The 26,953-nt window shown below is 44.8% G+C and overlaps 2 protein-coding genes across 5 annotated transcripts in view; one reads left to right on the forward strand and one right to left on the reverse strand.

Moving 5' to 3' along the window:
- The window catches only part of NAPEPLD (N-acyl phosphatidylethanolamine phospholipase D), a 24,550-nt gene extending 16,914 nt beyond the window's left edge, over positions 1-7,636 (reverse strand). The window contains exons 1-2 of one of the 4 annotated variants that reach the window (XM_087934280.1): positions 7,420-7,636; positions 3,963-4,114 (exon numbers count right to left, since the gene is read on the reverse strand). Coding sequence is in view for 1 of the 4 variants with exons in the window: in XM_026701707.2 (XP_026557492.2) it covers positions 3,095-3,282 (188 nt within the window). In the remaining 3 variants the exon portion in view is untranslated. Of the gene's footprint in view, positions 1-3,094; positions 3,382-3,962; positions 4,123-7,419 lie in introns of those variants that run through there. The other 3 variants (XM_087934278.1, XM_087934281.1, XM_026701707.2) reach the window with 3 other exon arrangements.
- PMPCB (peptidase, mitochondrial processing subunit beta) lies at positions 7,422-26,944 on the forward strand. Its single transcript, XM_026701699.2, has 13 exons — positions 7,422-7,553; positions 9,934-10,074; positions 11,190-11,276; positions 13,494-13,623; positions 15,393-15,591; positions 18,425-18,504; positions 20,641-20,753; positions 21,871-22,014; positions 23,549-23,709; positions 24,273-24,358; positions 25,142-25,230; positions 25,809-25,884; positions 26,593-26,944. Exons 1-13 carry the CDS (start codon positions 7,449-7,451, stop codon positions 26,655-26,657), a joined length of 1,476 nt encoding a protein of 491 aa, XP_026557484.1. The 5' UTR covers positions 7,422-7,448; the 3' UTR covers positions 26,658-26,944.
- Positions 26,945-26,953: the final 9 nt, after the last annotated feature.

A 26,953-nucleotide genomic window follows, 5' to 3' on the forward strand; every position in this document is an offset into this window, starting at 1 on the left:
ACACCAATCAGGTAGAACATAGCCAACTCCAAGACCAATAAACACAGACCAAGACTCCCAACCAATCAGGGTGAAGAAAAAACTATTCTAACACAGCAGTAGGCTAGCACCAAATTTAAACAGAAATGGCTGTGAAAGCCTGACACACACGACAAAGACGAACGCAATACACAAGCCTGATGATGGCAGATGAGATTCTGCTGAAAGATTGCTACAACTTTAAAAGCACAACTATAAAGATGTGGGAAAATACCTGAACAAAGCTGAATACCATACATATAAATACCCGCCAAAACATAAGAAAGCATATAAGTTTTTGAGAAGGAAAATAAGGTGGGGGGATTCTGCCTTTGCCTACCAGCATCCATCAGTATTCATCTGGCTAGCGTCCTGTCAGTGTGTGAGAGAGATGAGGGCTATTTGGAAAGTGAAACAGTATTTGCTGTGTGAGCAAAAAGGAGATAGCAAGGAGCCTGGGCGTGGCTTAGCTCAACTGTTCTGTACTAAAGCTGCTTGATTGCTGTGAAACTGAAACTGAAACTCCTCTCCTCTGCTTCTGTTTTGCATTTGGAACAGATTTCTTTTCAGGTGGGAAGGGGGAGAACTCCTTAGCATCAGAGCATGTTAATAATAATAATATATGAAATGCTAAAGCTCTGGTGGTCATTTTGAAAAATCCTTTCTTGGTGAGCACCTAGAAGGCAAGAGGAACATAAGTACCAAATTTCAAATTTGTAGGCTTTACAGTTCTGGAGATTTTGTGATGATGCATGAGTGGTCTTTCGCTTTTATATAGAGAGATTTCTGTTGAGGTGGGTCTTATTTTCATGATTTCTGTACTTTAGGGAAAACTGTGGAAACTGCCTGGCTCTCAGCAATATCTAAGTTACATTGGCCTTACAGGCCAATGTAAACGCAAGGCAGCAGTTCCTGCACAGAATACAAATTTGGCAGGCGAGGATTATGTAAAGCTGAAAAGCTAACACAGCATATTTCCATCTGAATGATGGGAAAACACTCGAACTATAGCAACTGAATTGAACTGTCTGCCTTTTCATTCCTGGATTCAATTTCAATCCTATTCACCCGCTAAAAAATGAGGCAGTCCTTGGGAAAAAGAATTTGAAAAAAACAAAGCAGAAAGACTGAACACCATGCATGCTAATATTTCAATGAAGCACCATTTTCCATTCCAAATGGCTGTCATTTCAGAACAATTATTTAGCAATCTGGACTGCTTTTTTTTTTTTTAATTTAGAAAGCGATTGCAAACCGTACTGTTTTTGTCCAGAATTGCTGAGGTCCAAAAAAAAAAAAGTGAATTTAGCTCCAATTTAATTTCTAGTTTTGTTTAAGGTACAAATTACGCAATCCCTCTGGGACAAACTCCCAATTTTGTAACCTTAATAATCTGCAGCGCGCAATTTCTGCTCCTACCTTTTCTTCTCTGAAATTCAATTCCATCTGTGCTAAATACAGAAACTACCCACCTCCCATTGACAAGGAATCTGCAATAATTAATATTTCATTAATATTTTCCACCACCCCGACAACAGATCCTTCTATCAGATAATCAGAGTTGGAAGGGACCCTATTTCCTAACGAAGTGTAAGAGCCATCAGTTTGCAAACTTTTTTTTTAATTGTCTACCAATCAGGGGAGGAAAAGTTGTCTAACTTTCAGAAGATTCCTACATTATCCTTTCTGATCTTCTTTATTGTTACCTCTCTGATTGCAAGAAAAATGAGAACTTTTGACGGATCCAGAGGTAATGCAGCCTTGTAGTACAGGTAGTGAGAGGTCCCAGGTGCTCTCTGAGCTTGCTGGTTTTCTTGCAGACGTTTCATTACCAAACCAGGTAACATCATCAGTGCTCATAGGGAGTGGGATTTGTGGAATGGAGGAAGAGGGGTGGGGACTGTGGGGGTCCTTGGTGATCTCTGAGCTGGGTTGTTTCCTTGCAGACATTTCATTACCCAGATAACACCATCATGCTGCAAGGTTGTGGGGTTTGTTTAGAAGAAGGAGGAGGAGGAGGAGGAGGAGGAGAGGAAGAAGAAGAAGAAGAAGAAGAAGAAGAAGAAGAAGAAGAAGAAGAAGAAGAGAAGAAGAAGAAGAAGAAGAAGAAGAAGAAGAGAAGAAGAAGAAGAAGAAGACTACTGTTGTGGGGTCCTTGGTGGTCTCTGAGCTGGGTTGTTTCCTTGGTGATGTTTCATTACCCGACTAGATAACACCATCAATGCTACAAGGAGTAGGATTTGTGGAATGGAGGAGGAGGGGGAGGACTGTGGGGTCCTTGGTGGCTGTTTCCTTGCAGACCTTTCATGACCCAACTAGGTAATACCATCAGTGCTACAGTATTTCCATTTCCAATTCCCTTGCTCCCTCTCCAGCATCCTTTTCCTCCAAGCCCAGGTGAGGCCGGTTCCCGAGTGGCTCCCTCCAAAGGCGAGGGGAGGGGGAAAGTAGGATTGCCCCCCACACACATCTGGCGCACATCTCTTGCATTAAGGATCCGAGTTCAAAAGCGGCGTCCGAGCCAGTCTCTCCAACCCACGGCTTCCCACGCCCGAAGTGGTTCCTAAGGGCTGGGCATTCAGCGAGTCCCCGGGGACCGAGCAGCTCCGGTGAACGACGGACGGGGGGAGCTGCGGGGTGCAGGAAAAGGCCGGGGCGGTTCGTGGGTCGTGTGGTTGTGGGGAGCTCGGCGGCCGGAGGGAGTCTTCCTCCACCCAGCCTCGGCCGCCATCCGAGGCAGAGGAACCCGAAAGCTGCAGCTCTGCAGAGATCGCCTTGCAAGGCTTCCCTAGATCTCCGGATCTCCCCTCCCCGAGCGATCCATTCCTAACGCCCGGCCACCTCCCAGCTCTCCCGGCGGGGCTGCGGAGATCATTTTGCGAGGCTTCCCTGGATGGGATCGGGTGGATCTCCCCTCCCCGAGCGGTCCCCTCCAGCTGCCCGCCGGTCTCCCACCTCTCCCGGCGGCTGCAGAGATCGCTTCGCAAGGCGGTGGGATCCCGTGGGATCTCCCTCCGGATCTCCCTTCCCCGAGCGATCCCCTCCCGACGTGGTCCCCATCCCGGAGATCGCTCACCTCTCCCGGCTGGGCTCCCGCAGGGCGGCCGTTTCTTCCTCCTCCTCCTCGTCCTCCATAAGCGGCCTCCGGCGCTTCTCCCGGCCCGGCCGAGCCCCGCCGCCGAGCCGCCTCTGCCCCGCGGTCCCCTCGCCTGCCGCAGCCGCTCCGAGCAGCGAGGAGGGAGCCGGACAGGGCCGCTTCCCCATGCAGACGGCGATCCCGGCCCGGAGCAGTTCCTCGGAGCGCCCGGAGCAGCGCCCGGCCTGGCTTCGTTCCTGCTCCCCGGCTCTCCGTCCTTCCAGCTCTCGGCTGCCCTCTCGCGGAAAGGGGACGCCTCCTGCTGCCAAAACCCCCGCCTAAGCTCCGCGGGGCAGATGCCCTTCTTGGGACGAGATTGCACGTCTGCACGGGTTACACGTGTCGCGGGGAAAGGTGGGGTGGGGAAAAGGGGCTTCCTCTAATCGGGAACCAGCACTAATACAATAGTTCCCGACTTACGACTACAATTGAGCCCATTGGGAGATGTGGATTCAGTGAGGTTGGGCCCATTTTACGACCTCTCTTGCCTCAGTCCTTAAGCAAATCGCTGCCATCATAAATTACTAAGCCAGTTGGTTCAGCGAATCCGCCCCCCCAGTTTACTTGTCAAAAGGTCACCAAAAGGCAATCGCGGGACCCTGGGACACTGCAACGGTCATAAGTATGAACCAGGTTGCCAAGCATATGAATTCTGATCACCGGGCCATGGGAACGGACGCTGCAAAGGGCATCCCTGAAAAAAACGGTCATGTCGCTTTTTTCAGGGCCGTGGTAACTTCGCACAGTCACTAAGCAAATAGCCGTAAGTCGAGGACTACCTGCCCTAAGCGACCTACTGATACCGGACCGTTATTCCCCCTTGCATCAGGTAAGAAGTGGGTCGGCCGAAGCGGTTGGGGGTCTTCAGACGTCGGATGGAATGGAGATTTAAACGAAGTTCTATGTTATTTCTGCGGCAACGGATGAAGCCGCCAATTTCCCTCTTCATGGCGACATCATCTTGGCAGCTCAGCCAGAAAAAACAAACAAAAACAAAATGGCATCACAATACAGAGTGTCCTCGGCTTACGACCACAAGGGAGCCCAGCCTTTCTGTTGCTAAGTGGGACGGTTGTTATGGGAGTCCTATCGATTTTACATTGTTGAGTGAATCACTGTAGTTAACTTAGTACAAGGTTAGTCCTTGGCTTACAACAGTTCATTTAGTGACCGTTTTAAAGCAACCTTAAACACTTAAAGGAGCCATTTGCCCAAGGAGCTGCTGATCCAGTTTCTACAGAGGAATGATGGACTCTGTCATCTGCACCTCTAATGGTCTGGTTTGGTTTTGCAACCCAACGGGACAGGCACAGACTTCAGAGAGTAATTAGGACTGTAGAAAAAACAATCACTACCCACCTGCCTTCCATGGAGGACCTGTATCCTGCACGAGTCAAAAAGAGGGCTGAGAAAATATTTACAGACCCCTCACATCTCGGACACAAACTGTTTCAACTCCTTCCCTCAAAATGACGCTATAGAGCACTGCACACCAGAACAACTAGACACAAGGACAGTTTTTTCCCAAATGCCATCACTCTGCTAAACAAATAATTCCCTCAACACTGTCCAACTATTACAAAGTCTGTACTACTACTATTAATCTTGTCATCACTCCTTACCACCTATCCCTTCCCACTTGTGACTGTATGACTGTAACTTTGTTGCTTGTCTCTTATTTATATTGACTAGTATGATTTTATTGTTTATTGTACCCTATGACTATTATTAAGTGTTGTTACCTGATGATTCTCAACTCCTGATGAATGTCTCTTTTCTTTTCTGTACACTGAGAGCATTAGCACCAAGACAAATTCCTTGTGTGCCCAGTCACACTTGGCCAATAAAGTATTCTACTCTACTCTACTCTACTCTACTCTACTCTACTCTACTCTACTCTACTCTACTGTATTCTGTTCTATTCTATTCCATTCCATTCCATTTACTCTACTCTATTCATCTCCTCCCACTTATGACTGACTGCAACTTTGTCGCTTGTATCCTTACAATTTATATTGACTGTTTCCTAATATGATTTGATTGCATATTGTACCCTATGATTATTATTAAGTCTTGTTACCTGATGATTCTTGACTCTTGGCAAATGTATCTTTTCTTTTATGTACACTGAGAGCATTTGCACCAAGACAAATTCCTGGTGTGTCCAACCACACTTGGCCAATATAAGAATTCTCATTCTAATTCTAATTTGGACCTGTTTCCCACAGAAAAGAAAACACCGGGAGCTACAAAACCTGGGTGGGTGTGGCCAACTCAATGCCACTCCCACCCAGTCACATGACAGACATATACACCCCACCACACCTACCCAGGTTTTGTGGCTCCTGTGTTTTCTTTGGGAAATGGCTCTCTCTCCCTCCCTCCCTCTCATTTCTGTTTTGTGTATTTTACCTCCTCAGGCCATGAGAGGAGTAACTGGGAGGGGAGGGAGAGGGCGGGGCCAGCCAGTGGTGGGATCACCCAACAGGGAGCCACAGCCGAGGACCCAAAGAGCCGCATGAGGCTCCAGAGCCACAGGTTGCTGACATCTGGTTTAAAGTCACAACAGCAAGAGACAAAAGGGACTTACTTTCATTTTTCAAAGCCTACAGCCTTTGTAGCAACCCTGTGATCAAAAATTCATACTGCTTGGTTCATACTTATGACCATTGCTGTGCACCTAGGTCGCATGATCCCCTTTTTACAACCTTTTTGACAAGCACAATCAATGGGGGAGGACGGATTCACTTAACAACTATGTTACTAACATATCAGTTGCAGTGATTCACTTCACAATGGTGGCAGGAAAGGTCGTAAAATGGGGGCAAAACGCATTGAACAAATGTTTCACTGAACAACAGATATTTTGGGCTCCCTTGTGGTCGTAAGTTGAGGACTACCTGTAACCGGTTGATAAGCGGATCTGGCTTCCTTTGCTAGTCAGAAGGTCACAAAAGGGGATCGTGTGACCCCCTGGACACTGCGGCCGTCATAAATATGAGTTGGAATTTTGATCATGTGAACCATGAGGATGCCTTAACGGTCATAAATGTGAACAACAATCATATAAGACACTTTTTTAAGGGCTGCTGTAACTTCAAACCATCACTCAATGAACTGTTGTAAGTCAAGGAAAACCTGTTCCTGTACCAAAGAAAGTCAGAAATTCGTTTTCTTTTTTTCTTCTTTTTCTATTTTTCTTTCCCTTCTTTCATTTTTGCACTTTCATTATTTTTCTTTCCTGAGATTTTTCTTTTTTCATTTTTTTTCTATTTATCTTTTTGAATGAATGAAGCTTTTCTATTCTTTTAAAAAATCAATAAAGTTTATGTGTATGTGTGTATTCTACAATAGAAACCTAATATTTGAAGTCAAAAGTCACTAGTAAACTTGATACCAAGTAAGCATGCCAAACTGACTGTATTTTTTTTTATATATTTCTGTCATTATAAACTAAAAGTGGTGTGAATGATATATAGCTATCTTGCCATAACCTTTGAGGTCTTCTAGTCCAACCCCCTGCTCTGGCAGGAAACCCCATACAGTTTCAGACAAACGGTTGTCCAATCTCTTCTTTAAAATTTCCAGTGTTGGGAGCATTTTACAACCTCTGGAGGTACTGGTTAATTGTCCTCAGTCAGGAAATAGGGCCCCATTGGCCAATAAAAAAATTCTATTCTATTCTATATTCTATTCTGTTCTATTCTATTTCTATTTCTAATTCTATGCTATTCCATTCCATTCCATTCCATTCCATTCTATTCTATTCTATTCTATTCTATTTCATTCCATTCCATTCCATTCCATTCCATCTCTCAGGATCTTTTTGTGAAGCATGGCCTGTCAGAATTCAGACCTAAAGAAACAGAATGGCTATAAAATAAATCAAACTTCAACCCATTTAGAACCAACGTGGTGGCATAATGGGCTAAACACATTAAGATCATGCAAGCATAAATGGATCCTGGATCTGAGGATTCACAAGTTTGGGTTTTTTGCAGCCTCATAGTGAATCGTGAGAGGGTGATCTGCTAGAAGCTGCTTCCTACTATTCGATAACTAGTAACTATTGAATGGGAGCTGAAATTGAAAGAAAAATTCAGAAAGAACTTAACAAGAGCCAGGAATGCCTGCAGGATTTTTATGCCAGGCGATTGTTCCACCCCACCACGCCACTCCAGGAGACTACATCTCCCGAAATGCAAGGGCCCCATCCCATCTTCGGGTCACGTGACTCCCCCCTTTCGGAAGTTTTCTCGGCTTACCCGCCGACTCCTTCGCTTTGCGAGCTAAGATGGCGGCGGCCGTGTCTGCGGCTTGTCGAGCGGGCCGGCGGCTTCTCTGGGCTCGGCCGGCGGGACACCTCAGCACGCGGACATGCTCAACCCCCGGACAGCGGGTAAGGGACCGTTCACACGCGACGGGCTTTCAAAGGCCGGCTGGACTGAGCGACCCCGGCTGCTTTCTACTGACTGCGGGGGGTGGGAGGAGGGTGGGTTGCCTTGAACGCGCTGCATTTTGGGAGATGTAGTCTGCTGGCGCGTAATGTGGCGGTCTGGGCGAATAGAATACCGGAGGACGGCCAGAGGGCAGCGGTGTGGTGGTTCCCTCTAGCGGTTTCTTGCACTTCAGCTCTACCGACCCCTTCTTTCCTTCCTCCCTCCTTCCTTCCTTCCTTCCTAGGAGATCCTATACCAGGGGTGTCCAACCTTGGCAACTTTAAAACGGGAGTTGAAGTCCACAAGTCTTAAAGTTGCCAAGGTTGGACACCCCTGTCCTATACCATTCTGGATAAATGGCTGTCCAGTCTTTCTTGAGGCTGAACTAGAAATAAAATAGGAAGGAGCCAAGATTTATTGCCTGCAGTTAGAATAAGTACAGATAAAAGTTGTGGTTAGACTTAATGTGTCAACACTTCATTGTGGTTTGTCCGTGGTTTATTGAGAAGAACATTTTGCAAAGTCATTTGTTTATTCTTTAAATCAGGGATTAGTCTGTGTGTTCCTTTCTCTGCATAATATTCTCTGCATAATATAATTTTATTTTTCTTATATGTACCCATTTCATGTATTCATAACTATGTATATACATATACCTATTATTTTGTAAGTGATTGACATATCAAATACATAAATATCTAGGTTTGAATCAGATTTAAGCATAGACAAGTCTTTCTGGGAATTAATCACAGATGAAGAGGTGATATTTTAGAGATGTTTTGCTTATAAACGAGGGGACAGGGGGTTCTTCTTTTTTACCCTTGTTTGCCCATAAACTACTCTTGAACTTTTTAATATTTTTGGATGGGTTGAGGTTGATCTTGACTCCTGGTGATTGCTGGAGCAAATCCCTGCAGTTTTCTTGGCAAGATTTTGCAAGTGGCTTGCCATTGCCTCCTTCCTGGGGCTGAACAAGAGTGACTGGCCCAAGGTAATTCAGCAGACTTTGGTCCCAAGGCTTGCTGCGCTAGAACTCCCGATCTCCTAGTTCAGGGGCCTACAAACTTGGCAGCTTGAAGACTTGTGGACTTGAACTCCCAGAATTCTTCCTCCAGTCACGTTAGCTCAGGAATTCTGGGAGTTGAAGTCCACAAGTCTTAATCTTGTCAAGTTTGAAGACCCTTGGCCTAGTTTCTCTTCCGAAGTGACTCTCCCTAACATTTTGGTTAGGTTAAAATGTTGGATTAAAACATGTTGAATAAATAAAACAGCCTTCATAACAGAAGCTTGTCGCAGACACCATTTTAAATTTTCAGTCTAGTTTAGTTTACTTTATTGTCATTGCACCTCGTACAATGAAATTAAATACCATCTTCAGTGTACATTACGACTATGAAAATAAATGCAGACACACCTCCTTCACATTTTATGCATTGAACTGAAACCCTGATATTGCATTAATATTGCACTATACAGTAGAATTCAGTAGTTACTGTCCTGTGATAGAAGCTGTTTTTCAGCCTATTTGTCCTTGTTTTTATTATCCTGTACCATCTGCCAATGGTAATAGTTCATTATTCTTAACTGGCTGAATGTTAAACCTCAGAAAGTTCTAGTATACAAATGTCTGTCCTCGTGTGAAGGAACACTTTGGATATTAATAGGTCCATAATCGTTCTACCAAATTCATTACTTTGAAGAAATCCACTTTTAAATAAGGTAGTTCTCAACTTACAACCATTCGTTTATTGACTTTTCGAAGTTGCAACAGCACTCATGGCTGTTTTTCACATTTACGGCAGTTGCAATGATCAAAATTCACATGTTTGGCAACTGACTCGTATTTACGACGGTTGCAATGTCCTGGGATCATGTGGTCCTCTTTTGCGACTTTCTGATCGGCGAAATCAACTGGGAAACCAGATTTACCTAACAACCATGTTGCTAACATAACAACCACAGTGATCCACTTCACTTAACAACTGTGGCAAGGAAGGTCGTAAAACGAGACGAAACTCACTTTAAAAACTCTCTTGCTTAGCCACATAAAATTCTGGGCTCAATTGCGGTCGTAAGGTTGAAGACCAACCTGTATCAGCCCTATTATTCTGTTGTGGAGACTGGGAAAATGTTCTCCTCTCCTGAAAGCAAAATCTCCATGTGGATTTTGCGCTATTTTGCTCTTCGTGGCACTCACAAAAATAATATGGGCCCAGATTGGTTTCCTCATGCAAAACAAACAAACGAGATTTTAATTTCTTTGAAATAAACCCACACTGCGCACTTTTTTATCATATTGGCTCCCAATATGGCTCCCTCTTTTCTCTCTCCTCAAACTAGGACCTCCATCTTGGGAGAAACCAATACAGGGCTACCAAAGTAGCATCCCAAATCGTTGTGAATGTCCCCGAAACAAAAGTCTCGATTCTGGACAATGGCCTGAGGGTTGCGTCTGAAGATTCTGGACTTACAACATGTACAGTAAGTTACACCATTGTCAGCGATAAACTCCTTTCTCAAGATGACACGGGCATCTGGCTTAAGGACCTCAGTGACATATTGTCTAAAATTCCAGGTTCAGTTGTGTGTCTAAAATATTCCATAAGTGACTGACCTGTTAGCAGAAAGAACATTTTCTCCTGATGCTTCTTTTTTGGTAAACAATTTTGTATAATTATCTTCTTTAATAGATATACTTTTCGCTGTAAGCAAAATTCCTAAATATTTAACTTTTTTAACAATTTGCATTTCTAATTTTTCTTCCAGTTCTTTGTTCTGCTTCTTAGTAAGATTTTTTTGTTATGATCTTCGTCTTATTTTTATTTATTTTAAGACCTGCCACTTTTCCAAATTCTTCTATTTTCCTAATTAAGTTGGGTCCCGATTCTAACGGTTCCTCAAGCACAAATACTAAATTGTCCACAAAAGTTTGGGCTTTATATTCTTCTTTTTTTTAAATCTCCTGATGCTTCTTGTCCCACCGAGCTTCCATAGCACATCTGGAAGGAATTATGCTCTTACAGCATTCTAAAATTTGTTTAGAATTAGAATTAGAATGGAATAAGAAAGTAGAGTAAAGTAGAATAGAATAGAATATAGAATAATATTAGAATAGAACAGAATGTGGAACATTGGGATGGAATAGGAATAGAATAAGAATAAGAATAGAATAGAATAGAATAGAATAGAATTGAATTGAATTGAATTGAATTGAATTCTTTATTGTCCAAGTGTGATTGGATACACAAGGAATTTGTTTCTGGTGCATAAACTAATAGTGAACATATAAACAGCAAGTAATAGCTCATAAATCATAAATCATAGTTACAATCATACATTACAAACAACAATTGATAAATCATAAGAAACCAATATGAAATGATAGTAGGAAAGACGAGAAACGAGACAGTGCTGTGGGAACTAAGTGTTCAGCAGAGTGATGATACGGGAGGAAAAAAAACTTATCTTTGTGTCTAGTTGTTTTGACAAAGATTTTAACCACCGAAGCAAAAATCAGCCTCTGGTTTCCTCAGCATGTATTGCAGCTGTATTTTATTGTTTTAGTAAAAAGAAAAAAAAATGTGCTTTTGAATCAGGTGGGACTTTGGATTGATGCTGGAAGCCGATATGAGAACGACAAAAACAATGGGACGGCTCACTTCCTGGAGCACATGGCTTTTAAGGCAAGTTCCTAACATCATATTCCTTTTCTTGGATTTTTGACCGGATGCATTGCGAAGCCCGAGGTAGTTTCTAGCATTTTGATGTTATTTGACAAGAATTCTTCTGGGCTGTATGGAAGCCCAATGAGGCTTCCTTAAAAAATGAAAAGCGTTAAATTGTCTGTGTTGAATATCCAGGAAATAAGGCATGATAAAACATAGAATAACAGTAATTGGTAGTTAAACATGTCTGTCAGGTGTGGTCCAAAAAGCCCAGAGAGCAGCCATGAAAAACATAATAGCCATAGCACCTAGACTTACATACCACTTCATGGTGCTTTTACAGTCCTCTCTCAGTGGTTTACAGAGTCAGCATTTTGCCCCCGCTTCTGTGCCATTAAAGATGGAGCTTTAATGGCACTACTGTGGCTTCTATCTCAACATTTGAGACTTTCCAAAGTTGAGCAACTAAGATGGTCAAAAACCTGGAGACTAAACCGTACGAAGAATAGCTGCAGGTTTTGGCTCTGGCTAGTCTAGAGAAAAGAAGAATTAGGGGTGACATGATAGCAATATTTCAGTATTGGTGGGGTTGCCACAAAGAAGAGGGGTGTTGAGGTAATTCCTTGTTAGGAGAATGAGCGCATACAGGGAGACGTAATGAGAGAAGTGTTGAATAATACACACAGATACACTGTACAGTAAATGTAGGTTTTTACTTCCATAAATGTTTAAGCAAAGTTCAAACACAGTCCAAAGTCATTCACAGGTAAGGCAGTCAGTGTACAGTCCAGGGATAATCCAATAACAAAGTCCAGTATCAAAAACAGTTCAGTAACAGACTTACATCAAATCCATGAAGATCAGTCAATTAGGAAAAATGGAGGAATGGCAATACTCTCCAACAGAAGGAAAACAGAGACTCACTGAGACACACACTCTTCTGAGACTAAGACTAAAAAACCCAGGTTTCTGGCTCCATCTTATGGCCATTTGAGAAACCACACCCAATTACAGTTTTAGGATTTTCTTAAAGAGACAGTATTAAAATGTCTATCCTGGTTTATATATTTCCAACCCAAATAACTGTTAGGTGGCTTATATTCCTAACAAGGGGGTCAAATTATTCTCCAAAGCACCAGAGGGCAGGACAAGAAGCAATGGATGGAAACCATCCAAAGAGAGAGGCAACCTGGAATTAAGGAGAAACTTCCTAACAGTGAGGATAATTAACCAGTGGAAGGTCTTGCCTGCAGAAGTTGTGGGTGCTCCATCACTGAAGGTTTTTAAGAAGAGACTGGCAGTCGCTTATCTGAGATGGTATAGGGCTGTGATGGCGAACTTACCTCACTGTGCATGTGCACACCTCCCAGCTGATTTTCGGGTCTTTTTTGGCCTGCCAGAGGCTTGAGGGATGCCTCTGCAGGCTTTGCAGGATGAAAAATAGGCCTGTTTCATCATTTCCTGTATTTCCAGAAATACCGTAAGTGACGAAACAGGCCCATTTTTCGGCCTGCAAAGCCTGCAGAGGCATCCCTCAAGCCTCTGGCAGGCCAAAAAAGGCCTCAAATGGGCCAAAAATCAGCTGGGAGGTGCAGTGCAGGTAAGGGAGTGGCGGGGGGATGGAAATCGCACGCACATGCATGGGGCGTGGGGGAGCTACATGCAGTGCCTTCTGGGTGCTGGCACTTGAGCACGCGAGCTCTTGCATGCACACAATTTCTGGCACAAGAGCCCAAAAAGGTTAGCCACCACTGCTATAAGATCTCCTTCTTGAGCAGGGGGCTGGACTAGAAGACCTCCAAGGTCCCTTCCAGCTCTACTGTATTACTTTTTACCACAACATGTGAACAATCCTGGTAGTCGTCATCCTGCAAGGGTAAAGGATGCGGTGGAAAAGCAGTTTGGACACTTTGATAATTGCAAATTGAAATTTTGTGCTTGGCCAGTATCCTCCATTTTGGCATCTGTTTAAGGGCTCAGCGAGTGCTGTCAAAATTCCCAGCTTCTCAAATCACCTGCTATGTATTTTTATGTATTACCTGTTCTGCTGCTCTTTGCTTCCTGTAAATAGGTCAGGTGCCACATATTTTAGGAGGGAGCTGGCGGTTTCCAGTGTCCCTTGAGATCACCTGCTGCGTTGGTCTTAAGATGGAAGGCCCAGGCAATAATGCCTTTATTATTATTGTTTTCCTATCGCGACTCCCGTTGAAATAACTGCAGATGCTTCAATCGCAGGGAACGAAAAAAAGATCTCAGCTGGACCTGGAGCTGGAGATCGAGAACATGGGCGCTCACCTTAACGCTTACACCTCAAGAGAACAAACGGTGTATTACGCAAAGGCTTTCTCAAAAGATCTGCCAAGAGGTATAATTGTGTGCTCTGAAATTCTTACTATTTATTATGTGCTGCTTGTCAAAACACACATTAAATGTGGGGTGACTACATGCTAGCCGTGCTTTCTTATGCACATTCCACTCAGAGTCGCCTCGAGGATGGGTGTCGTGCCCCTGGTGGAGACTGACTCTGAGGGAGAGGAGGAACAGCCGACAGGGAATGGAAGGGTGGCTCTGGAGGAGGCTGGGGAAGGGCAGAGGAGGACCCAGGCCCACTCCCTCTCCATCCTACGGCATGTAGGGAGGAGAGGATCAGGGAGAGACGTGGTCTACTCGGGAGGAGAGGGCCTTGATCCTCTTCATGGGCTGCAGCTGTGACAACTGAATAAGGATGGACATCCATATAGGCGAGTGCTGGAAACAAAGCGTGGAAATATCTCTAGTTTATTGTTCCTCTCTGAGTTTGGCGTCCTTCCCGGTGTGTGTTCTGCTATCTGTGGACGTTGTCAAGCCCTTATCTTGCCTTGTTTGTGTTGCTTTTTCCCCTCCTCCTTGTAACTGCTTGTAGCTTGGAAGCAAAGGGAAGGAATAAAAGGGGCTTCATCGGGTTTTTGTGACTGTGTTTCTTTGGTATTCCCCCCCCTCTCCCGGTCATCACAATGGGTGGCAAATACAGGTAGTCCTCGACTTAATGACAGTTTGCTTAGTGGCCGAAATGGCAACGGTGCTGAAAAAAGTGACTTATGACCATTGCAGCCTCCCCACGATCACATGATCAAAATTCAAGTGCTTGGCATCTGAAGTTCACATTTATGACAGGTTGCAGTGTGCCGGGGTCATGTGACCACTTTAAGAGGGTACAGTGGTGGCACAGTGGTTAGTGCTGACTGCCAGCAGTTCGGCGGTTCGATTCTCACCAGGTTGACTCCGCCTTCCATCCTTCCAAGGTCGGTAAAATGAGGATCCAGATTGTTGAGGGCAATAGGCTGACTCTGTAAACCGCTTAGAGACGGCTATGAAGCAGTATATAAGTCTTAAGTGCTATTGCTATTGCCATGTTGCTACCTTCTGACAAGCAAAGTCAATGGGGAAGCCAGATTGACTGAACAACCCTGTGATTAATTTAACAACTTCAGCGATTCACTTAATGTGGCAAGAAAAGTCGTATAACGGGGTGAAACTCTCCGAACAAACATCTCACTTAGCAACTTCAATTTTGCGCTCAATTGTGGTCGTACGTTGAGGACCACCTGTAAATTTAATAAAAGTAAATAAAGCAAAGATAGCATGAATAGTAATAGGCACCTCGTGTGCAATGCCAAAAAAGCTCAAGTACCCCTTGAACACCGTCGGCATTGACAAAATTCCCCATCGGTCAATTGCAAAAAGCAGGTTTGCTCGGAACAGCTTACATCCTACGATGATAATCTTTAATACCATCAGACTTCCAGATCTGCCTATCCCAGATCCTTGGAAAGACCCGATAGATGGATAAAACTGCCAAAGGGGATCACATGACCCCGGGATGCCGTAACCATCATAACTATGAGTCAGTTGCCAAGCGTCTGAATTTTGATCACGTGACCATGGGGATGCTTCAACCGCTATAAGTGTGAAAAACAGTCATACGTCGCTTTTTTTCAGTGCCGTTGTAACTTCGAAAAGTCACTAGGCGAACTGCCTATATTTAATAATTCTCCCAATGAAAAAGGCCCTTAGAAAGCTTATTAAAATTAAATGGCATTTTTTTTTTGTATTTCATATGTATGTACGATTATTCCGTCTGTTTTTTGACTTCAGCGGTCGAGATTCTTGCCGACATCATACAGAACAGCACCTTGGGGGAAGCCGAGATCGAGCGGGAACGAGGGGTGATCCTTCGGGAAATGCAGGAAGTAGAGACCAACCTACAGGAAGTGGTCTTTGATTACCTTCACGCCACTGCTTACCAAAACACAGCCCTGGGACGGACGATCTTAGGACCCACCGAGAACATTAAGTAGGTCTCACACTCTCAGCCTCCTGTCCTGTTTTGACCTAGGCTTCCCCAACAGCACGAAGCCGAGTCCTCATCGCAATAAATCCGTTTTATTTACATTACAATGAATTTCCTCTCCAACAACATCGTTGCCCAGAGTCTTTCAAGTCAGTATCCAATTACAGACCTTTATCAGGCTTGGAGAGTAGCCAGGCCGATATTACTTGGCAAGCATGCCGGAATGAACTAATTGTCTCCTGCAAAGCCCCACTCCCCTTTCGCTCCTCTTTTATTCTCTAGGGGAAGGGCCATTCACTGTCCACCTGAGGCCCTTGTTCCTCAGCTGTTCCCTTCTTCTGGCAGCTCTGTGCATGCGCACTCTGGCAACAGGCTCCAGCTGTTCTTCGGCCTCACTGATGTCTGACTCTGAAGGCAGCTTATAACTGTTGGACAGCCCTGGCCCCACCTCTGCCTCCGACGCAGAGCCCTCGTCAGAGTCTTCCTCAGACTCCAGGATTGGCCCAGGTTCCTCCCCAACCTCCTCACTGTCCTGAGTCTGCTGCTAGCTCAGCTGGCTGCTGTTGAGCCACAACACGTCCCTTAAGTCAAAGACTGACCATCAGCAGTCTGCAGAATTTACTAATTCTGGATCCTCCAGTGGGAAATCATAGTTAGATGAAAACACCATGTTTTCATCTAACTATTTCTGGATCATTTATGTTTGAATACAAGAATCTCATTAAGTGCCAATAAGCACTGCTTTAAAAATATAAGAGTAGCGCTTTGAATTTTGGACGCGATGTGCTATTTTGAGGTTTAAAAACTATATTCCATTTTTTAATTTGATGGTGCTTGTGCCAAAGTAAATGACAATGTAAGCTGGGGGTGTTAAACTCGAGGCCCGTGGGGTTCTTAAATCTGGCCTGCGGGGGCTGGCCTGGAAATTGCAAAGGACTGGCTCACGGCCCCTCCATGCCCCATTTTTGGCCTGGATGGCCTCCTGCAACACTCTGCTGGCCAAAACGGGGCGCAGAGACAGTGCCAGAAGGGGCCATGCAGGGGGCGTCCATTCTGTCTCCTCCCCTGGCCGGCCCACAGAGAAGAAGTACAATGCTGATCCGGCCCTCGAAGGAATCCAGTTTTGACACCCCTGAGGTAAAACCTTACAAGCTGGCTTAAAGGTGGTTTGTAGTTTTTCAACAGGGTTATACGTTTGCTTAGTCATTTGGGCTTGTGTGTTACACTCTTCAACAGTAGAACTTATGGGCAGCGACTTGTCTACCCAGCCTTGCTGACCTTGGCTGAGCTCAAATAATTTAGTTAAGCAGAGTCAGACATGGTTAACACTTGGATGGGAGACCACAAGGAAATCCTTCAGCACTACAGATCGGGAAAATGAAATATCACCAAAGACAGTCGTTTAGACATTTCTCTCATGAAAATGACCAGGATATATTCAAGAGGTGATCAAAAGTCAGGCTTGAAAAAAACTGTATATATTTTACGTGTGGTCCTCGAATTACAATGATTTGTTTAGTGATTGCTCAATATACTATGGTTTTTGCCAGAAAGTGGCATTTACTTCTGTTTTCCGGCCAAAAATGCCCTTTTGCAGACAATGGATTTGTTGTTAACAACCGCCACAAAAAAAAGCTCATAAAATTGACCCAAAAGAGTCACATGGTGATCTACTTAATGGCAAGCTGTACGGCTGTAATTCCAGGCTCAATTACACCTGGAAGTTGAAGGTTACTCATACTGGTAGTCCTCGCCTTAACGACCACAATAGAGCCCCAAATTCACGTTGCTAAAGTGAGACAGTTGGGAAGCGAATTTTTGCCCTATTTTACGACTTTTCTGGCCACGGCTATTAAGTGAATTGCTGCCGTTACTAAGTTAGTAACCCGGTTGTTAAGTGAATCCCGCTTCCCCCATTGACTTGGCTTTGTTAGAAGATCACCAAAGGGGATCATGTGACCGTCATAAATATGAATCAGTTGCCAAGCGCCTGGATTTTGATCATGTAACCATGGGGATGTTGCAACAATCATAAATGTAAAAAATGGTCCTAAGTCACTTTTTTTCAGTATTGTTGTAACTTCGAATGGTGTCGGAGTCTGAATCTGAGGAGGAAGCCAAACAGATGACAGAGAGTGGGAGTGTGGCTCCATTGGCTGTGGAGGAAACTGGGGAAGGGCAAAGTCTGGCTGGGCAGAGCAGGAGAGAGATAGAACAAGGGAGAGAGAGTTCAGAGGAAGACCCAGGCCCACCCCCTCTTCATCTTAGGGCATGCAGGGAGGAACGGAGAAGGGAGCAACATGGGTTGCGTGGCTTATGGGGGAGGAAAGGGCCCTGATTCCCTTCATTAGCCACACCTGGGAATGAGAGTTTAAAAGAAATGAATGCTGACTGCGGCAGTTGCTGGGAGGAAACGTGAGTTTATCCTGTGTTGACTTTGCTTATCTGTGTTCCTGGCATCTTCCCAACCATGCTGAGTTTTGCTGGAATTCTTGCTCCTGCCCTGCCAAACTAATTACCTCATTTGGGCTTGAGTGGGCTTATAATTACAGTTTGTGTTGGACTTGATTTGTTGTAGTCAAGGGCTGTTCCTGGGAGAGTTTTTCTCCAGTCCAGAAGGTAACCAGGACATTGGGGGCAAAGTTGGAGCTAATAAAGGGACTCCTACTGATTATCTGACTGTGTTGCCTTTGTGCCACACCCAGGGTCACCACAAATGGTCACTAAATGAGTTGTTATAAGTTGAGCACTACCTGTATTTATAGTAGTGTTTTTGCTCTTTTTGTTTCTTGGCTGATATTGTTTTTTTCATTCCTTGGTTTCACTCCTGTTTTAGGTCCATTAACCGCAATGATTTGGTGGAATATATAACAACGCATTACAAAGGACCGAGAATTGTCCTGGCATCTGCGGGAGGTTGGTGTGACACAGTGCTGTTGGTCTGTAAATATAAGCATGATTTATTTTAGGTTTCTTTTCCCTGCTGCTTAGCATCATTCTTAGTTTCTTTTTTTCCCCAAAATGCCTAAGACCCAATACTCCGGAGCTCTTGGCCCTTAGCAGGGAACAAGGATTAAATATGGGTGATTGATTACCCTGTTTCCCCGAAAATACAACCTACTCTGAAAGTAAGTCCTAGCCTGATTTTTACATATGTGTGCCCAATATAAGCCCTACCCCCAAAATATATTAAGGAATGGAGATTTAAGAGCTGACCAGTTGCTGTAAGGCTGATGCAATGTAAGGCTGATGCAATGAGGATGAATCAGCATTGGTATTGCCTTGTTAAGACTATGTATGGGTCCACAGAAGTTTTACCTCTTTAAGAGGTGTTTATATAAAGGCAGCCATTAGAGGGCACGTTTTCTCTCCTTGTGTACTGTATCCATTGCAGAATTCTCTGTGTAGAGTTAAGAAGATTGATTGCTTGTCAGGTATTTGCCTACCACGTATGTTTCTGTATATATCTTATAGATAAACCACTGTTAAATGTCTAAGCCTCTGTGCTGTGTTTTGCTCCTGGGTTTGCTTCATAATAGTAGTCACACTGCAAATGCTCTGACAGGTTATGGGCCCAGGTCAGAGTGACTGGAAAGCTTAGAGAGAAGAGAAATCCAGTGAGAGCTTGTACCAGAGAAAGTGGTTTAAATTGTGGTTAGTGGCAACTAATTGAACCCTAATTAAGATCCTGCCCACTCGAGAGTGGATGGGTAAAAATTAAGCGAGGGTGGGGATGAGGGGGGTGCAGCTGCCCTACTGCTTACCTTTGGACAGTGGTAGCCAGGCCTTGCATGCCCCACCACCTGCCTTGCCGGCCCATTTCTTCTGTAGCCAGCAAGGCTTTCCTGAAGGCCTCTGATAACAAAGTTCTGGATCGATCTGGAACTCTATTATTGGCTGCAGAGGCCTTCAATAAAGCCTTGCTGGCTGCAGAAGAAGTTCCTGAAGGCCTCTGTCAGCGAAAAAGAAGCCAGGGGCAACACGTGCAAGTGAGGTTAGTCAGACTTCCACTCCGAAAATAAGACTGGTGCCTTTTTTGGTGGCAAAAAGTATATAACGCAGGGTCTTATTTTGGGGGGGAACACGGGTATAAAGTAACAAAAGGAAATAAATACGGAATTAATTGTTCAGAGTATTGCAGCGTAAATTCAGCGCCAGAAAAGTAAACACAGATGGCTGAGGCTTCATTTAACTTCTTTATAAACATATAAAGTAAATTTTACAATACCAGGTGTAGATTTCTCCAACAAACTCAAAGAGAAGCAGACATGTTACAGGTTCAGAGCAGAACAGCAACTCAGGAGCTCTGAAACAGACATCGGTTTCCCTTTAGTTCAGCAGGCAAGCAGAGGAGAGAAGCAGTTTCATTTTCAATAGACAGACTCAGAGCTTAACATAGCTTCAGAGCTGCAGAGCTTAATATCGAGCCATGCCTTCTAGTTTCAGTTTCCAAACAGTCCTCATTGGCTGACAGTTGCTATGCCTATTCATTGGCTGACCTTGGTACTATATTCTATTCCAGTTCATGAATATACTCTGACATTAATTGTTTTCCCTTTGTTCAACATTCCAAGCCCGCACTGGAAAACATTTCTGTAACAGTGATGCATGATCTTCACTTTTACTTAAATAAAAAGACTGATTTTAAAATATATAGCAACCGTTATGGTGCTACCCGAACCAGACCAAGGAGAATTGGACAGATAAAATAATTAAGGTATGGCGTAGTCAGCTATTATAATAAGTGGACCTTGATGCTCTCTGAGCTTGGTGGTTTATTTGCAGACGTTTCATTACACAGCTAGGTAACATCATCAGTACTAATACCGTATTGTACTGTAACACCAATGTTACCTAGTTTGGGTAAGAAAACGTCTGCAAGACAACCACCAACCTCACGCGGCAGCATCAAGGACCCTTCAGTTGAAATCCTGAGCTGCAAATATTCTGCTTTATTCGTTATTGTAATTTTTTGCTTCTAAACAGAAAAGTCTTGAAATCTTCCTCCCGCAATCTGTCTATGTTGTTCTAATCCGTATGTCATCGATTTAGGAGTTGCTCATGAGGAATTGCTTGAGCTGGCGAAATACCATTTTGGCAGCTTGCCGTCCATTAAGAAAGAAGGAGCTCCGGTTTTGCCCCCTTGCCAGTTCACTGGCAGTGAAGTAAGTGGAGGTTTTTCATCTTCTCAAAGGGGCCCGAGGCACATCTTCGTTCTTCTTTTAATGACCCGCAAATCCTTTGCGTGATAGAGTCTGGGCAACTGAATGGAGCTGAGTGGCTGGATGCCCTACCTGTTGCCAGTGCAGAGTTTTGTTTAGTGGATATATTCTCAGTGTGCCCAGAAAGAGAAATACCTGCCTCTACGTAGGATCGAACTCACAGCTCCACCTAGTCTAGGCCACCGTACCACTCAGGGCCTGAGACACAACAGACTCAAAAATTATGATTGATAGCATAATAGAAGATTCGGTTAGCGGAGCTTTTAGCTTGACTGTGAAAACTGGCAAGAAGTTTGAGGAGAGTGGCTTATTTCTTTCAACGCAGTTTGAGCCGTTGGACTACATGTGTAGCATTACTAGTTCAGTTTCTTGGGTTGCTTTGATGATTATTTTTATATTCAGTTTTTAATGTATTCGGTTTTTAAGCTACCTTTATGACTTTATACATAACTCAAGCCAGTGAGCATTCCTAATATACTTCCCTCTTCCTGTTTTCCCCACAATAAGCAACCTGGTGAGGGGAGATAGGGCTGAGAGACAGTGATTGGCCAAAAGTCACCCAGCTGGCTTTCATGCCTGAGGTGGGACTAGAACTCACCGTCTCCTGGTGATTCACCCAAAGTCACCCAGCTGCCTTTCAAGCCAAAGAATTCACCATCTCCTGGTGATTGGCCCAGAGTCACCCAACTGACTTTCATGCCTGAGGTGGGACTAGAACTCACTGTTTCGTGCTAATTGGCCCAGAGGCACCCAGTTGGTTTTCATGCCTGAGGCAGGAAACTAGAATTCACAGTCTCCTTGTTCCAATTCATTGAATGTTGTTTTCTGCCAACCCCTACCTTATTACATTTTTAACTTCATTGGAGATTGAGCATCAGCTTTTATAGATCTGTTTTCTCTTGGAGGTCTCCCACCGGGGTTTGTGGATTACTACTTGATTTATTGGGACCAAATTGCAAGTTTTAATATTCATTCGATTGGGAAAAGTTTTTGGGATGGCTATTAGGTTAATTTCTCTGGGCCGCTTTGTTCATGGCATTCGTGTGTCCTGATTGATCAGATCCGAGTGCGAGATGATAAAATGCCTTTGGTCCACCTGGCCATTGCGGTGGAAGCAGCTGGCTGGTGTCACCCAGACACCATTCCTCTGATGGTGGCAAACACACTCATTGGCAACTGGGATCGTTCTTTCGGCGGAGGAATGGTGAGTTGGCACTGAGCTTACTGGGCAATTTTAAAGAATTTGTGCTTCGTTACTTGGGTGGTTACCAGTAAAACATTAGCCTGGTTTAAGAAATTTAATTCCAAGACATATAAAAATGAATTTGACATGAACTGTCGGAGTCCGAATCCAAGGAGGAAGAAGAAAAGCTGACAGGGAATGGGAAGGGGAGAGGTAGAAAAAGGGAGAGGGAGTTCAGAGGAAGACCCAAGCCCACCCCCTCTTCATCCTAGGGCACGCAGGGAGGAAGGGAGCAATGTGGGTTGCGTGACTTATGTGGGAGGAAAGGGCCCTGATTCCCTTCATTAGCCACACCTGGGAATGAGAGTTTAAAAGAAATGCATGCTGACTGCGGCAGCTGCTGGGAGGAAACGTGAGTTTATCCTGTGTTGTTGACTTTGCTTATCTGTGTTCCTGGCATCTTCCCAACCATGCTGAGTTTTGCTGGGATTCTTGCTCCCGCCCTGCCAAACTAATTACCTCATTTGGGCTTGAGTGGGCTTATAATTACAGTTTTCTAAGCTCTAAGGCAGGAGTGTCTCAAACTCGATTTCATTGAGAGCCGCATCAGGGTTAGGCTTGACCTCAGGGGGCTGGCTGGGAGGGAGGGCACGGCCAGTTCAATGTCAACCATCAAGGCTCCATTTTCAGCCATGACAGACGCCTCCTCCCCGGGCTCCATTTTTGGTCGCAACGGCCTCCTGCAGCTTTCTGCCAGCGAAAATGGAACTCAGGAAGGCCACACGTGGTCTCCCCGAGCTCCTTTTGCGCTGGCAGAGGCACCACGGGCCAGTCCTTCACTTTTTCCAGGGCAGCCCCACGGCCCAGATCTAAGCACCCCATGGGTGAGATCTGGCCGCTGGGCCTTGAGTTTGACAACCCTGCTCTAAAGAGCGTTGACAAGCCTGTTTTCTGTTGTGGTTCTCCAGCAGCCTGTGCAGACAGCAGTGGAATCGGACAGGGAGAAGAAAGGGGATCAGTCCAGGAGATGGGGGAGGACGTGGATGAGGGGTCCTGCGTCCTAGGCAGAGATGGGGCCAGGACTATCTGGGAGTTGCGTGCTGCCTCCAGAGCCTCCGGAGTTAGCAGCAGCGATGCAGAGGAACAAGGGGAGCCTGTTCCCAGCGCAGAGCTGCTAGAAGGCAAGAACAGCTGAGCCAAAAGGGGCGACTCAGGAATAAGGTTGGGAGGCGATTGCCCCTCCCATAAGGTATAAAAGACAGGCAAAGATGACAAAACCTTTGCAGGAGGCAAAGTCATTTGTTCGGTTCAAGAAATTGTTGAAGCTCTTTGTGCTTCAGTTGGATTTTTTCCAGTTCATTGGACACTTTTGTTATTGGCAGCACTTCACAGGAAAGAAAGGTGGGTGCTTATCTTCAGGGACTGTTTGAAATTCATCACCGGCTGGGAATGAAAATAATTCCCAGCGTTGCAATAAAACAAGACTTGTTTTTAAAATAAGCATGTGCATAATTACGGTCTTGGTCAGAACATTTTCCCTTCTCTCTTGGAACAGAACCTGTCCAGCAAGCTCGCCCAAGCTGCGTGTCACGGCAACCTTTGTCACAGCTTCCAGTCTTTCAATACGTGCTACACGGATACAGGATTGTGGGGTCTTTACCTGGTTTGCGAAGGAACGACCTTAGAGGATATGATGCACTATGTCCAGAGGGAATGGTGAGGAAAGTAACTTTGCTTTTGAGCTGGAACCAAGAAGCACCCCCTCTGCAGTGAGGCAGGTAGTCCTCGACATACGAGAGTTCACTTAGCGACCATTCAAAGTTGCAACAGCACTGAAAAAAATGGACTTAGAGCCTTTCTCATGCTGACGATCATCGCAGCGTCCCCGTGGTCACTTGATAAAAATTAAGATGCTTAGCGACCGACTCACACTTATAACCCGTCAAAGTGCCCTGGGATTATGTAATCTCCTTTTACGATCATCTGATAAGCAAAGTCCATTTTGGAAGTTTGATTCACTTATCACCCGTGTTACTAGCTTAACGACTGCAGGGATTCACTTAACCACCACGGGGAGAAAGGTCGTAAAATGGGCTGAAATGCACTCTTAGCAAATGTTTCACTTAGCAAGAGAAATGTTGGGCTCAAAGTTAGGGGTTGTAAGATGAGGACTACCTGTATCCCAGACAAATTTTTTTAATAGTCCTGGGGGAAAACAAAACCAGACCCTACCGAGGGAAATGGCAGCTGTCAGTCACTTGTCATCTTTTATCTTACAGGATACGTCTCTGCACCAGTGTTTCTGAAAGCGAAGTAGCCCGTGCGAAGAATCTCCTGAAGACAAACATGCTGTTACAACTAGACGGTATGAACTATAGTTGGCTGGGGTCAGGGGTGGGATTCAAATTTTGTAACAACCGGTTCTGTGGGCATGACTAAGTGGGCGTGGCCATGTGACTGGGTGGGTGTGGCTTCTTTTTGGTAGAAACCCCCCCTCCCCCATTTTGGGGGCCTCAGGAAACCTCCTGGGGGGACGTTATTGTTCACAGAAGGCTTCCCTGGCGCTCAGAGAGGAAAAAAATGAAGCGGGGGGCACACAGCACCCCCCCCACGCTCCATTTTGGGGCCTTCTGCTCCTGGGAGGGGCATTTTTGCTTCCAGGAAGCTTCCCTTGTGCCCAGGAAGGCAAAAAATGGAGTGGGGGCTGGTGGGGGAGCTGAGCCCCCCTTCTCCATTTTTTGCCCTCCTGGGCCTCAAGGAAGCCTCTTGGAGGAAGCAGTAAGTAAGCAAGGGGAATCCTGGAACAGCTGATCATAGGAACAGCTGGTCATAGGAACAGCTGGTCGTTGGGAGGGGAAAAAATGAAAAGAAATACCTTAAGGAGTGACTGGGTGGGGAAGAACACAGTCAGCGATGTCGAGCATGCGCACAATGTTGTGCATACGCAATAAGTACTGGGCAGGGAGGGGAGGGGCCAGCCAGGGGCACGATTTGCCGTTCTCCGAACTGCGCAGAATCATAACAACCGGTTCTATAGAACCGTTCTGAACCAGTAGAATCCCACTGTTTGGGGTTTATTTTCTCTCCCCCACCTCCCCCCGTGCTTTTAAAATTCATTTACAGGCATGCTAAGCATCTGTAATCTTAGGTTCCACTCCTATTTGTGAAGACATCGGACGGCAAATGTTGTGCTACAATCGCCGCATCCCAATTCCCGAACTCGAAGCAAGAATTGAAGTAAGGGATGTTTCGATTTGTGCGTTCATAAATCTGTCCAATTGTACCGGCCATGTTAGGTGTAAATCTTTGCATTGGGAGACTTCCCACGGTCTGAAGGGAAATCTTAAAATTGTTTTATTTTTATTTGTTTACTTATCGCCTGCCTTTATTACTTTTACCAGTAAGGCGGCGAACGTATCCAACACACCTTCCTCCTCCAAGTCTCCCCACAACAACAATCCTGTGAGATAGATGCTTTACCAGCATTATCAACCCTTTAGTTTGTGGGGTGTGACACAATTCTTAGTTTGTGTAGCATGACACAATTGTAAATTTCCCTTCTGTAAAAGCTTGTATCCTACTTTTATTTTTTACAAACAACTCAAGGCGACGAATTTACCTCACATATCTTCCTTCTCCTAGTTTCCCCGTCTTAGTTTGTGTAGTGGGCCACAGTTGTAATTTTCCTTCTGTCAAAGTTTTGACCTTTCATCTGTATAAAAATTGAAGTTGATGGGCTGTAGTTGACAGGCTGTAGGCTGTTCAATTGCACTTTAAATTTTTGTTCAAAAACCACTCTTATTTTCCTATTTCAGGCCGTTGATGCTCAGACAATCAAGGAAGTGTGTACAAAGTACATCTATAATAAGCGTCCCGCAGTTGCAGCAGTCGGTAAGCACTTTATATGCATAGGCAGTCCTCGACTTATGATACTTGAACCACAAATTTCTGTTGCTAAGCAAGACATTTTATTGAGTTTTGCCCCATATTACAGCCTTCCTTGCCACCGTCGTTATGTGAATCACTGCAGCTGATACATTAGTCACCAGGTTAAGTGAATCTGACTTCCTTGTTGACTTTGCTCGTTGGAAGGTCGCAAAAGGGGATCACGTGACCTCGGGACACTGCGACTGTCATAAATCTGAGTCATGAATTTTGATCATGTGATTATGGGGATGCTACAAAAGTGACAGTGAAAAACGGGTCATTAGTCCCATTTTTCAGTGCTGTCACTTTGAACGGTCACTAAATGAATGTTGTAAGTCGAGGAATGCCTGTAGTTAATTAACTTTGTTTTTTAAACATTTTGCAAGCTTTCATCATTTTCTTTTAAAGACCCCATAATCCCTTGCGGGGTGGAATCTTGAGCAACTGAATGGAGCTGAGTGTTTACTGGCCGGATGCCTTTCCTGTTGCAAGTGCAGAGTTTTGTTCAGCAGATATATTCTCATTGTGCCCAGAGAGAGAAATATCTGCCTTTACCTAGGATCGAACTCACACCCTTGTGATTGTGAGGAAAGAGTTCCACTTCCTAGGCCACCGCACCACATTTTGCAAGCTTTGATACCTAGTAATATGCTTCCTTTTTTCTTATTCCAGGGCCTCTTGAACAGCTCCCTGATTACGACCGACTCTGTAGCGGCATGTATTGGCTTCGCGACTGATACTCTCAGCGAGCGAGCTTGGGAGAATTTAACAAGATACTTGAGAGATTTGTGACAACAGTTAAAACTGTCAGGACTAGAGGGATGGTTTTTACTCCCCTTTCACCGAATGGCAAACTTTTTTTTTTTTTTTTAAATCATCCTGACACTGCTTGGCTCTTCCAGGACAGATGCCGCTGCCCCTGGGTAAACCGTCCAATCGAAACGGACAACGCAAATGTAGGGCAGCCTCTTTAAGAACCGCAGGACCTTCTAGGAAAAATAAAATAAAATAAAATAAAACAAAACGACGCGCC

Source organism: Pseudonaja textilis, chromosome 5 (assembly GCF_049901715.1).
Source record: "Pseudonaja textilis isolate UNSWEBS1 chromosome 5, rPseTex1.2, whole genome shotgun sequence".
Taxonomy (NCBI): domain Eukaryota; kingdom Metazoa; phylum Chordata; class Lepidosauria; order Squamata; family Elapidae; genus Pseudonaja; species Pseudonaja textilis.

Bases quoted from the DNA above. Each gene is read 5' to 3' on its own strand.
- PMPCB (XM_026701699.2), top strand. From the start codon at position 7,449: ATGGCGGCGGCCGTGTCTGCGGCTTGTCGAGCGGGCCGGCGGCTTCTC. The intron at 22,015-23,548 runs GTGAGTTGGCAC...CTCTTGGAACAG, and splicing joins GTTCTTTCGGCGGAGGAATG to AACCTGTCCAGCAAGCTCGC. The intron at 24,359-25,141 runs GTATGAACTATA...CTGTAATCTTAG, and splicing joins CATGCTGTTACAACTAGACG to GTTCCACTCCTATTTGTGAA.